Source organism: Felis catus, chromosome B1, assembly GCF_018350175.1.
Source record: "Felis catus isolate Fca126 chromosome B1, F.catus_Fca126_mat1.0, whole genome shotgun sequence".
Lineage (NCBI taxonomy): Eukaryota > Metazoa > Chordata > Mammalia > Carnivora > Felidae > Felis > Felis catus.
The window spans coordinates 103,058,601-103,072,002 of NC_058371.1; the positions used below are offsets into that span (position 1 = coordinate 103,058,601).

Below are 13,402 nucleotides of genomic sequence, written 5' to 3' on the forward strand. Positions count from 1 at the left end.
CTGAAAAAAAAATGGACCTTTAAGTCAAAAAAACATTTTCATATTAATATGAAATATATTCATCTTTGTAAGAATGCAAGTAGGAAACATAATTTTAATATGCATTTATTTGGAGGAATGGACTCACAAATACAACATAATGTAGCCTAAGTTTTTCTAATTTTTTCATTCCTGTGTTCTGGATGCCAACAATAGGGCATTGCTCACAGTATGTTCTTAAATATTTATTGAATGGATAAATTAATTAAATAATTTAGCTGGTACATAATATGTTCAGTAGCCAATTCTGGCCCCAAGATTCATGCTTTTTTTTTTTTTTAATTTTTTTTTTTTAACGTTTATTTACTTTTGAGACAGAGAGAGACAGAGCATGAACTGGGGAGGGTCAGAGAGAGAGAGGGAGACACAGAATCTGAAACAGGCTCCAGGCTCTGAGCTGTCAGCACAGAGGCCGACGCGGGGCTCGAACTCATGAGCTGTGAGATCATGACCTGAGCTGAAGTCGGATGCTTAACCGACTGAGCCACCCAGGCGCCCCCCAAGATTCATGCTTTAGCAGGCATAACACATTACTTATGAGTAGTGAAAAAAAAATAATAAAAGGATACTTTAAGCCAGATGTACTTCCACTACATCTATACCTTAAAATATCATTTAAAAAGCATAGGTAGAAAGTGATGAGCTATGAAAGGTTTTTTTCTCATTTAGTGAATGTATTAGTATCTAAGGAAACGTAAGCAATTACTATTCATACATACACTGTGGATTGTTTCTTCTCTTAGCACAGGAATAAATAAAAGTTACTTAAAACGTTCATTTGGGTAGTTGATTTTGCACACCCTCCATCACAGCTGGAATTCAGGGCCCACCCTGCTTGCACTAGCAGACCCCCTGCTGACCCATTCACCACAGCAGAAATTTGTAGCATATCAGCTTAGTAATTAACATATGGTTTTCAGAAGTTCACACAACTCTGTGTACTCAATTCGGCTTATTTGCTTTGAAGGAAATACCCAAGGGCATTGTTTTCATTGAGTTCTTAAAGAGAAGCCAGATGTTTAACCAAAGTGAGAGAAATTACCTGAGGCTCGTCAGCCAATGCCACCCATGGGCAAAATTGATTTGTCCAACATCTCACCATTGTGAGATGGGTAGATCTGTTTAGTATGCCTGTGCTGATAGTAAATTACTATTCTGGAATAGGTTACAGGTATTTGTTCAAGGAAGTTAAAAAACCCCAAGATGGAATAAATGTCTATTAAACTCACCTTTCAGTTATGACTCATTTGAAAATTTTCTAGAAGCCTGAATAGCATGAAAGGTAGACCAGGAAATTCAAATATAACAACACCCACAAAAATAGTCTGTTCATAGGTGTAGAATATGAAATCGGCATAGTTGATTGTCTTTAACTCGTTTGGCTCACCCCATCCTAGATTTTCTCCACTTTTAAAAATTGTAACTAATATACTACTTCTTAAAACCATGTAGCTTAACAACAAGTTCTAACAAAACATAAATTATGAAACAACTTTTATTGTTTCTTTAAATTCTTCTTGGAGGAAGAAAAAAGTTCTTGTTTCTCTTGCAACTTCATGAAAAATGATATTTACATTAGGCTAGACAGTATCCATAGACTATAAACACATTCTATTAGGAAATTCCTAGCCTACCTACAATATTTAAGACCATAACTTTGTTTTATTTTTCCTACTTTTATGATCATATTGTACAGTAATGCAGGAAAGTAAGTTACAAATAGTACCACCGAACGAACGTCATTGAAGCTACTAAAGAAATTCAGAGGAAGTGAAGTCTTGGAGTTCTGAAAGCGAAACTTTTCTGTTTGTATAAAGGGATCATTTGATAATGAGCAAGTAGTCGTATCGTATGTGGGCTCTGAGACCACACCAGGATGAGGTGTGTTGTGTCATAATTTTGGCGGCCGTTTTATTGAACTGGATCATGAACCAAGGTCTTCAGGATAGAGAGAATGTATTCTATATGATCTGACAAAGTATAGGATATGTAAGGTATTATGGTCTAGTGAATAATGATGGTTGTCTAAGAGACTCTTGTTTCCTTCATCTCCTCACCCCACAGTAAAGCCAATAAGTTGTACTGAATGTCAAGAAAGTAGAGCTTCTCTGCACCCTGTAGTGAGTTCATGCATGTTTTATTGGAGAATAAATATGACTGTGGCTAAGCCAGGGCATGGTATACTGAGGAGGACAGTACAATAGATCTAAGGAATAGTGATCTGCACAGGTTCACATTTCTGTGGGTTTTCTTCTCTCCCATTGGGAGCAGGGCTGTAGAACACAGTATCACTCAAAATGTCATCTGGAACCAGCAGCGTCAGCTTTTGAGGATTGCAGATTCTTAGGCCATCTCCTTAGATCAACTATTTCAGGATCTCTGGGGAAGGTGCCCAAGGATTTGCTACCTCTCCAGCTGATTCTGATACTCTAATGTTTGAACATTATTGACAGAGTCTGCTTTTGATTGAAGCAGGAAATCTGAAAAAGGGCTATTGATATGTTTTCTTTTCATAGTTGGCTTGGTGGAGCAGGACATCCCTGACATCAGTATCAGAAGCCCTCCTTAATAACAATGACAGTGAATAACATAAGCATCATCATGGAGAAAAGACAGATTCTGAAAAAAAAAAAATCGTATGCTAGAAAATGAGAAGGAAGAAAAGTAATTCAGTCATAAAAGGGGCATCAAAATGGAGTTCTTTCTTGTGGGGGGGCATTTGAGATAATTCTAATAATTATAGAAGAATTCATAAGATGTGGTAACTCTCAGTTCAACGGTGTGCTTATCTTATAACCTAGGCTCTTCAAGATGCCTTGAAAATCGAGTGTTCTTCATTTCCGGAGGATTGTTTGGGAAAATCTGAACTGGAGTGCAGACATAAGGAGATGAGAACAGAAATGGAAGTTCTCAAACAGCAGGTGAGAAGTGGAAAGTGACATGATCATGTGGAGAACACAGGGCCCATTGTTCATGCTCCTCTGGATGGTTTTGGAAGTCTTCCTATTCAAAATGTGTCCAAAATTATTGCATTTATTTTCATTAGAATTATGTAATTTTAAAGCTTGATAAGAGAATATACATCGGCTAGCCCAACTTCCACTTTATGAAAGAGGGAATTAAATTTCAAATGGGTTGAATGGCTTGTCCAAGATCATACGGTTAAAAGAAGGACTTACTAATTAACCTTTTTGGTGAGATTTAATTAGCACTGGTCCAGAGAACTTCATGTAGACATGATTTATTTTGAAAACACTATTAACCCAAACCCTGGACCTTTTCAGCAAATGGTAGCAGCCACGCTGTTACTCCGTAGCTGCTGGTTTTCAGGCCTTTGAACAATGAGGGCAGTTTTAAAGGGAAATACTGTGCAGTGATCATTATCTCTGAAGAGCCAGATCTGCTCATCTACCGCCACATATGGATGGCACCACCTAGCAATTTATTGATGCACTTCTCCTTCCTCTTCCCCACTCACCCAACCTCACTCCATGTCACCAAGTAGACAGAAGAGTAAAGGAGGCTTTCTCTAAGCTTCTATATATATCAGCAACATAGGGCTGTGGGCACTGCCTAACCTATCTGGGTCTAAATTTAGTTCAGCCAGCTGGAGCTAGCTTAGCCGAGGGGCCACCCATGCATAACACATCTCTTTTCCTGTAGAAGGTTAAATAAACTAATGAAGGTAAAGAGCTGGGACAGTTCATGGCGATGTCAATAAATATAGGATACATTCAGGAATTCTAATCTCTGAAGCACGCATTGTCAGTAATATATTAGCAATGGGGGAGAGGATGTTATGGAACAAAGGGCTGGGAAGTATGTCCCTGGAACTGATTTGTTGACTGTTTTGCTCTGAGCAAGGCCATTTACAAGGACTTTTGATGCAATACACCAAAGAATTAAGCAATTGTATTATTGTTGTTGCTGTGTATTGTTATTACTTCATAGGAAGTAACCTATCTGTAAATGTAAAAAATTCAGAGAAGCTGATGTTAAAGTTGAATTTTTTCTTCTGTCAACCCCATTTGAATAATCTGCCTCATTACATTTAGCTTCAAATACATAGTTTAAAATAAGCCTATGAAGAGAGTAAGAGTATTAAAACTCTGCCAAATTCTCAACTCCTAAAGTACCATTGGCACTAGCCAGGATTCCTCTGAAAAAAAAACTACTTCTTATGTTCGGACACTTGAATCATCTTGGATGCTCTCATATAATGTATCCCACATGCAAGTGAGTCACTCTTACACATGCATGGAGTTTACAGCAAGGGTTTAGCTCATGTTGGATGCAGACAGTGGCAGGTATCCTTTTTTTCACTATCCTCAAGAGGTCCAGAATCCATCTTCTTAGTTTTTCTGTGGCTCTTTTGCTAACTTTATGCATACGCATTTTAACTGTGCATATTTCTAAATGCTCAGCCACAATCACTGTTTCACTGAATGTCACATGATACACTAAAGGAGTTAAATTCACAAAGAAACTGAGTTGGAATCTTGGCCACCTGACTGACGTGATGACAGCGCTATCATATTGTATTTGATAAAGAGTGTTCAGTTTTGATCAGATGAGCTTCTCCCATTTCAAATGCCTCTGGTAATTGTTTACAGAGCATTGGTTTGACTCTGTCTGGAATTGAGCCTCAGCCCTTAACTAAAACCAAAACCAAAACAAAATGTCAGCTTAGCTGGGTGTAGTTCCCTTGCAATGCTTCTGGTGAATAAAACCTTCAAAATTAAATGTGTATATCTTCATCTAGATATATATATATATATATATATATATATATACAATATTTGATTTCATCCTCTCTTGCCTATTATATTCTGTTCTATTATTATTGACTTTAATCAGCCTCTAGTTAAAATGTGCTGCATTATTGGGGGTGAAGGTGCAGTGTGCATTAGTACTAATAGACAGAAATCTAGCCACTAAGTTCCCATGTAAGTTGTACTTTAAATCCTTGTCTTTAAAGGAACTCATTCCCTAAGCTTCATTTATTTTCATAGTTCCATATACTAGCCTCCAAGCCATCAGTCGACACTATTCCAATTAAAAACAATAATGATTAAATCTGTTTTTCTTTTGGTTTGATTGCTTTTCTGGAATATTTGGAGTATTTCATGAGAGGCACTCCACTAAAATATTACTATGTTTGTTTGTTTGTTTGTTTGTTTGTTTGTTTGTTTGTTTTTAATGATATACCCCCAAAATTACTGGGGCAAATTGTGAATGCCTTTTAACAATCATTTTGTTTTTCCACATCCATGAGCCTTTCATTTCTATCTTGTGTTCAACTTATTGTTATATTTGGAACCTAGCATGCCAATATTTACTGGCTTCACTTAACAGCTATTGTCAGTAAACTGTCTTTTAGAACTTCAAGCACCCTTGGTACATCAAAGCCTTGTGTTAGGGATGGGTGACTTGCTCCAGGATAGTGACACTTAACCCTGGGGGGCAGGGCTCATCACAATAAGGAAATGTGCAGCAGAATAATGGGTGAGGACAATGGGTGAGGATAATGGGTGAGAGGAATTGTTTTTCCAAAATATCTGTGCTGTTACCTTAGTTCTGAATTCCTGACACATACTCAAGGAGGAAAAAGTTGAGAACTGCCATTCTAAACAAAGCAAGAGATGAAATTTCAGCCATATTCATTAGAATAGAGTCTCACCATGAAAAAATATTCATGAAGAGGATAGGGATTATTCAGATTGGACAAACCCAGATAGTACCTCTTCTGAAATCCATCTACAATGACTTAGGATAAAAGGATGCTCACACAGTAACAGTAACAGTAACAGTAAATCAATATTTCCTAGGTGCAAATATATGAAGAAGACTTCAAAAAGGAACGATCAGACCGAGAAAGACTTAATCAAGAGAAAGAGACTCTACAGCAAATTATTCAAACTTCTCAATCCGAGTTGAATAGGCTGAATTCTCAGGTATCAGTCAAAACAAAAATAATCTTTACCAGCTCATGCGTGTTGTTTTTAATTTTTTCATTAAATTTTTCAAGACTTTGGGCTTCTGTTAATTGACATTGATTTTCTCTGAGAGGTAAGCACCTGGGATGAAATCATTCTTAAACAATCTCATAAAGAGATGAAAATGACTGGAGATTTCTTTTAACTTAAGTATATTAAGGAGTAGCCTAAGAATTTGGATTCCAAAGTCGTGTATAAAATCCAGGTCTTCTGATCTTTTTCTCATAATATTTATCTTGGTGGAATGGGAGTTGAACTACCTAGTACTCAAAATTCAAATCCAAAATGCGCCAGCACATTGAAGTTGTTTCTAAACTCTTGTCATTTTCTTTGAAGGTCTATGGTGGAATGTTCCTGTCTTCCAAAAACATACATATCTCTGAATGTCATTTATATAGATAAAATACTGAGAATTTTGTTCACTGGGTTCCCCAGCTAAATGTGACTGGCACACTCTCAAGGAAGCCACATAGCATTTGCCAGTTTATTGAAATAAAATATATTAAATATAAGCACATTACAATTAAATGCAGTAGGATATATTAAGAGTAGACTCAGCAAGTTGCCACGATGGGTAAATATTGACGTTAATGAGGAAGATGTAGCTAACACAATTTTGGCTTAAGAAAAGAAAATGAACCACAGAATTTTTGATTTGCAAAATCATCCAATACTTCTAAGTAAATAGGAAATTGTTGCGGGACATGGCGTGACAGCTCTGGAACTGCAAGATTCTTAGTCTCCAAAGAAATTTTTAACTATTTGTCATCCCCTTCTTCCTGATGGAAAGTATACTGTGAATTAAATTTAATTTCTTTTCTGATGTTTTTCAAGGATTCACTTGAAATTCCTAATTTTACATGCAAAATCATTTGGCAGAACTATTTTCCAAGAAATGGAAAGGAATAAAATCATGGTAAAAATATAATAAAATGAAAATAGTGAAAATAGTTCAGTTCTGATTACTCTTGGTGAGGAAATCACTCTGAATTTGTATCCTTTATATGCAGAGCTCCCTTAATTTGTTCTAAGTTGTCACTGCACAAGTTATCTTACCTCCAGCCATATTTTAACTTGATTCATTCTACTGTATTAAGTTCAGACTGATGATAAGTTTATGTCTGAAATTGGCAATGTCCTTGTCATTGTAGAAGGTCTAGTGCATCCAGGAACACATAACCATCTAATTATACTATAGACTATAATCCACAAGTAATTTTCATTTCTGTGTCATCTGCAAACTAACTTTCTGTTGATATTAACAAAATAATTCATTGTCTACATACAGTATGGGATAACTGTGTTAATGAACTAAGGGATAATCTTAATGATATCTTAAAACTACCAACATTTTTCTTTAAATAATGATAGTCCAAACATTTATTTTTCAAAAGTCTCACTCACTCTGGTAAAAGGATGGTAGAGTTCACAAAGGGAACTGGTAGATGGCTTAACAATCTATGTTAAATGTATTAACAGCAGATTAAATGCCATGATATAATAGAATCGGCATGATGTTATTTGAATAGCATATTACCTGTGGTCCAAATGGGCCATTTGACCAAAAAGGAATTTTTAGGTCAAATCATTCTGGCCCTAGTTGCTTACATACCAGAGGTTATTCATTCTATCACTAAGGATATTTTAAGTCAATGACTGATAAAATAAAAGTGTGGTGAAGGGCAAGATACTTAGAGATACTTAGGAGTAGGAGAAATTTAGGGGTAAAAGCTTTGTGTTTGTGCCCGCTTTGACAATCAGGAATGACATTGAGCAAGTTCTCCAACTTTTCTGTGCTTTCTTTTTCTTCCTTCATCTGTAAAATGACAAAGTCGAACCAGATGACCTCTAAAATATTTCTTCTAACTCTAAAAGCTCTGTCTCTAGAAGTGAGTTACTAATTCTCATTATACTCACCTGTAAAATATGGATGATGGTTCCTACCTCATAGACATCACAACGTTGTTTTCAGGGTTAAATGAAAACAATCTATACAAAAACATCTAGCTTCGGTCATGGATCACAGGTATTTCACAAATGATTTTTGTCTGTTGGAAGGGGACGTTTTTAAATAGAGTTTAGTTATACAATTAACATGCCACCTTTAGTTCCTTGTAATTTAATTTTGATGCTCACTTTCTTTCTGCAAGGCACTTTGTTATATACTCTGAGGAAATAAAAAAATGATCCTTGCTACTATTAAAGACTCACAGTACAATGAGGGGGACATATAGAGTCTATCCTTATCATTTGTGGACTCCGTGTTTGTGAATTTGCCTACTCACGAAGGTGTATTTGTCACAACAAAATCAATACTAGTGCCACCTAAAGTCATTTGTGAACATGCAGTGAAAAACTTGAGTCACCTTATATGCTTGTTCCCAGTTGAGGTCCAATAAGTCCTTGCCTCCTCGATTTGGCTCTCAGACTATAAAAAATGTCCTTTTTATGGTTTATTTTGTGTCACATTTTCTCATTCTTGTTCTTTTTGTTGGTTCTTTCATTGCTTAACATGGCCCTCGAACGTAAGTGCTGAAGTACTACCTAGTGTTCCTTGGCACAGGAAGGCTGCGCTGTGCCTTACAGAGAAAAGACACATGCTAGATAAGCTTTGGTTAGGGATTAACATAGTGCTGTAGGCCAAGAGTTCAATGTTAATGCATCAACGGTATATGTGAGATGTCTTTAACAGAATCATGCATAAAACAAAATTATATATTGATCGGTTAACAAAAATGGTATGACCAGAGGCTCATAAGAACCTAACCCTGCATTTCTCGACGAACACTGGTTCAGTTAGCCACTTTAGTGTTCATGGTGACTTTATTAGAACATAACTACCACAGATAATGAAAGTCGACTGTGCACAATACACATTGGACTATAAAAAGTCACACGGAAAATGTACAATGTTAAATGGGAGGACAAAGGAAGTAGAGAATAATTCTGATAGGTGAGACTTGGAATGGTATCATTCAGTGGGGATATATGCCTCACAGGGTTGTGGACCATGCTGTGGAGGGATGACGATAGCATGACTAATGAGTCCAAGAAAAAACAGCTTTCTGTCATTGTGTCAGAGGTTGAAGGAATCCAGAGTGGGTGACTCTGACTGAAGAGGTTTGGTCTTAAACAGTGAGAAGCCAGAAAGTACAGTAGTGTGACTCTGAACAAGTTACTCAACATCTCATGTCTCAGCGTCCTCATCTGCAAAGTAGTGATAATAATATTTAAGTATCACACAGAGGCACTGGGAGGATATGGTGAGTTACTATATGGAAAGCACTTAGATCAGTGCCTGGCATGGATTAAGTACGTGTACAACTTCTAACATTTATGATGGAAGCTTCTGAGTGTACAGCTGACCAGTTCCAGTACATTCAATTGGCAGTGGAAGCTGTTTCTGTATCTGTATGTATTCCTATGTCTCTAGATATTTATATCTATATCCCAGTATATCAGCCTAAAACTTAGACTTACAATACTTTCAACAAATAGGGAGAAGAGTTTAAAACTGTATTCAACTTTCCAAAACTTCATTTGGGAATTTCAAGATAGAACCAGTACACTTCTAGAAAATCCAAAACTTGACTGTTTTCACCGTTGGCATTGCTGCTATCAGTGCTTCACCCCTTGGGCGTCTGAGCAGGTCATTGACGGCTGGGTCAGGCAAGAGTAACTTTAGGGGGCACCTTGGTGGCTCAGTCTGTTAAGTGTCTGACTCTTGATTTCATCTCAGGTCATGATCTCACGGTGCATGGGATCAAGCCCTGCGTCGGGTTTCATGCTGAGTGTGGAGCATGCTTGGAATTTTCTCTACGCGCCCCCCCCTCCCCCGCCTCTCTCTCTCTCTCTCTCTCTCTCTCTCTCTCTCTCTCTCTGCCTCTCTCTTGCATGCGCTCTTTCTCTCTCTCTTTCAAAGTAAATAAGTAAACGTTAAAAAAGGTGGTAAAGAGTAACTTTAGAACAAACCATGTGAACTCTTTCACAAACAGATGTCTTTGTTTTGTCCATAGATAAAAGCTTGTCAGATGGAGAAAGAAAAACTCGAAAAGCAGTTAAAACAGGTATGTTGCTCCTGACCTGAATTTAACAATGTTCTTGTCATAGTTGAAATGGCAACCTTATGTTCCACCCCCGCATGTATTTCCAAGCACAGCAGTTCTTCGTGGTTCCAATTAAAGACATATTCAAGCTCTGCTAAAGATGGCCCAGAACACCCATACTTTTCCTTATCAACTAAAATGTCAGTGGACACATAATGCTTAGGCACATCCAAAGTTTCTCAACCCTAATGTGCATGAAAAACACATGCTTTTTGGAACATGTTAGCAGTAGCACAAGCCTTAGTGTGTGTTCATGCAAATGGAGATCCACGAACACCTGGGAAATATATTTCCTTGGTATTTTTTGCAATTGCTTACACAATTTACATTTCAAAAATTAAATCAATTATTTGTGCCTTTTTTTGAGAAAATACAGTATCTTCTTGGGCACCGAAGAATTCTGTCCCATTGGTTCTCTAGTAGCCTTCAGGAATGAATATTTCTTCTCTTAATTCTTGATTTCCTCTCTGGACTTTAGTTATGCTGTAGGAATCTCTGGCTACAATTTAAGAACACTTGTTTTATGGCTTACTGGCTGATTCTTCTTAAGCAAGGATCCTCTCTGAAGAGAACTCAAAAACATCATGTTAACTCTATTCTTTTCAAGTGTTTCCAACTTCTTCAAAATGAAAAGCTAATTAGAGTTTCACCCTAAGTGAAATTTGACCCACGAGCCTTATCTGTATCAGTCCAGAGCCTACATTGATACATCTACTATGTCAAGTTAGGATTATGCAAGAGTTAGACTAAACCTTAAGATTTAAGCCAAACCTGTGGTTGTATGAAGCAAGTATCAGTGAAGTGTCAATGTGGCTCCCCAGTTCTACCCACTTCCAGTGAACGGACAATATTATCCTCCTCAGATGTATTTCCCAATCTGTAACTGTGGCTTGAATTTCCATCTGCGGGATCCATGCACACTGGCAGACCCTGGGACTGCACAAGATCTACATAAGCACCCAGTAAGTAACAGCTTGCATTTCAACATACAAGTGCTTATATTATCTAATAAGTGCTGGTATTTTTTTTTTTTTTTTTTTTTTTTTTTTGGTAAAAATTATGTCTCTTTCAGGGGCACCTGGGTGGCTCAGTCGGTTGAGTGTCCGACTTCAGCTCAGGTCATGATCTCACGGTTTGTGAGTTCGAGCCCCACGTCAGGCTCTGTGCTGACAGCTCAGAGCCTGGAGCCTGTTTTGGATTCTGTGTCTCCCTCTCTCTCTCTCTCTGCCCTCCCCCGCTCATGCCCTGTCTCTCTCAAAAATAAATAAACATTAAAAAAAAAAAAAAAAAGAAATCATGTCTGTCTCTGTAATCTGAGCATGTAATATTCTCCACAGAAAGAGCCTCTTTTAATCCCAGCCTCTATGTTACAGTTACAGTGGTCAATTACACTATAATCATCTTTTGGGGACACTGGCCCCACAGACCACACATAGATATGAATGAATTAACTGAAATGTATCAAGTTAAGCTGTAATTCTTTGAAAGAACATACAACTTTTTATACGGGTCCTTTTAAATGAAATGCCTGACTCTTCCAAGAGGACATTTTTGTCTATAAAGAAAAGCAAAGTGAATATAGCAAGTCTGAGAGATGCCTTTTTCAGTTATAAACTTATGTTGAACTACTGTGGACATTGCTACATTTGTGTCACAGAGTTTTTGACATTTTCCAATTAAAAGGATATTCCCAAAGCATCCAAGAAAAAGTGACCCACTTAAGTTGCTCTCTGTGACTGTGTCTACCCAGGCAAAATGAAACGAATAGTGGAGCAATTATTTGTGAGTGGAATTGATTTGGACAGTCAACCCGAATAAGTCAGAACCAAAGCACCCTTCTTTCCTTTCTCCATAGCGGTATTCCACCCACCCTCCCCCATGGTCTGGATGCGTCTCTAATTTGTGTTTTGGCTACATAGACAGAATCTTTATACCAGAAAAAACATTATACATTTTTTTGCATTTTGGAAATGTTCAGACAACTCCCCTCCTCCTTAGTTTTTATTAGCTGTGTTTTTAATTATGCAAAGAATCTTGAGAATCCCTTTACCTGGGATTTTCCTAGCAGAATATGTATGGAGAGCATGATTCTTTTGATTGCCATAGTTTTGTATTTGAGTGTAACTCAAAGCTCTTTTCCCAAGGGAGGAGGTAATGACTCGTCGGGTGGCAGAAGGATGTCAGAATTTAATGAGCATCCTTTAGTTGACCCCAGTGTGACACAGCACACTGCTGAGAATTTGCTTCATTTTGTGTTGTTGCCCCATGTCACTTCTGTGACCCACCCCCATTTCCTTTTTTCTTTACCTGCTTGCTTACTTTTCAATCTTCACCAGAAACATTCCTTGGAATTCCCAAACATAGGTATAATTCCCTAAATTTGCTTTCAGAATGTAGAAGTAAATTAATATTGGGGGAAACAAAAAGAGACAGAAATGTACTTTGGAGTTATCTCCTACAGGTTGGGAAATTGTAGAATTATTCTTGTGAAAGGTTAACTTATAAAGCCAATGAGTCAGGCAAGCTCATCTAGAAGTAAAAATGACTATTTTCTTCAAATATTCATTTATGGAAAGAAGACAGAAATTCACCTAGTCTAAAAGCTCATCAAACTTTCCTGATCAGTTATAAGAGGAGTGGTCCAGACCTTGTAAAATTATTACCAAATAAAGGTCTGTATTTGAAAAAAGATTCTGAGTCATGTATATAATGGCTTGTATTCAGTTAAACAGTATTCAGTTAAACACGATCTTGCTATAACAATAGAATTTAACTCCCAGAGTTCATTTAAAAAGAATATTTAGTGTTCTATGCTTATTTCTAAGCCTGAATTAAAACACAAGCGATAGTGTTTGTAAAATTACAGTATATTTGCCTTCTTTTGGCAACTCTCCTGGAATATAAAACTGAGGCTCACGTCACTTATCCTACGTGTTATTTGAGACATCTAAAAATAAATGAGGAGATAAAAAACAGAGGTGATCTCATTTCCTCTTTTAGCTTTTTCGTGGACCAAAAGGAGCCAAGAGTCTAGGTGTCTGAGTGGGGGTAAAGTGGGGTCAGACTGTACTAAATGCAGCATTTCTTAGTGTCTTGTCAGATAATTGAACTTTAAGGCTACTTTCAGTGGTCTGGCAGCCCTGTAAATGCTCCCTGTTGGCTCATTGTTAGAGAAAATTTCCCGGAGTTATTTTCTGGAGGTAATTGAATAATAGAACAAAAGGTCTGTATTCTCCGTGTCTTGGGGGAGGAAGGGGGCAG

At 37.3% G+C, this 13,402-nt stretch overlaps 1 protein-coding gene across 3 annotated transcripts in view; it reads left to right on the forward strand.

Moving 5' to 3' along the window:
* The window catches only part of TNIP3 (TNFAIP3 interacting protein 3), a 103,979-nt gene that overhangs the window by 79,025 nt on the left and 11,552 nt on the right, over positions 1-13,402 (forward strand). For 2 of the 3 annotated variants that reach the window (XM_023252839.2, XM_006930884.4), the window contains 4 exons: positions 2,841-2,960; positions 5,868-5,993; positions 10,052-10,102; positions 11,005-11,103. In XM_023252839.2, coding sequence (XP_023108607.2) covers positions 2,841-2,960; positions 5,868-5,993; positions 10,052-10,102; positions 11,005-11,103 — 396 coding nt within the window. Of the gene's footprint in view, positions 1-2,840; positions 2,961-5,867; positions 5,994-10,051; positions 10,103-11,004; positions 11,104-11,213; positions 11,273-13,402 lie in introns of those variants that run through there. The other variant, XM_045055920.1, reaches the window with a different exon arrangement.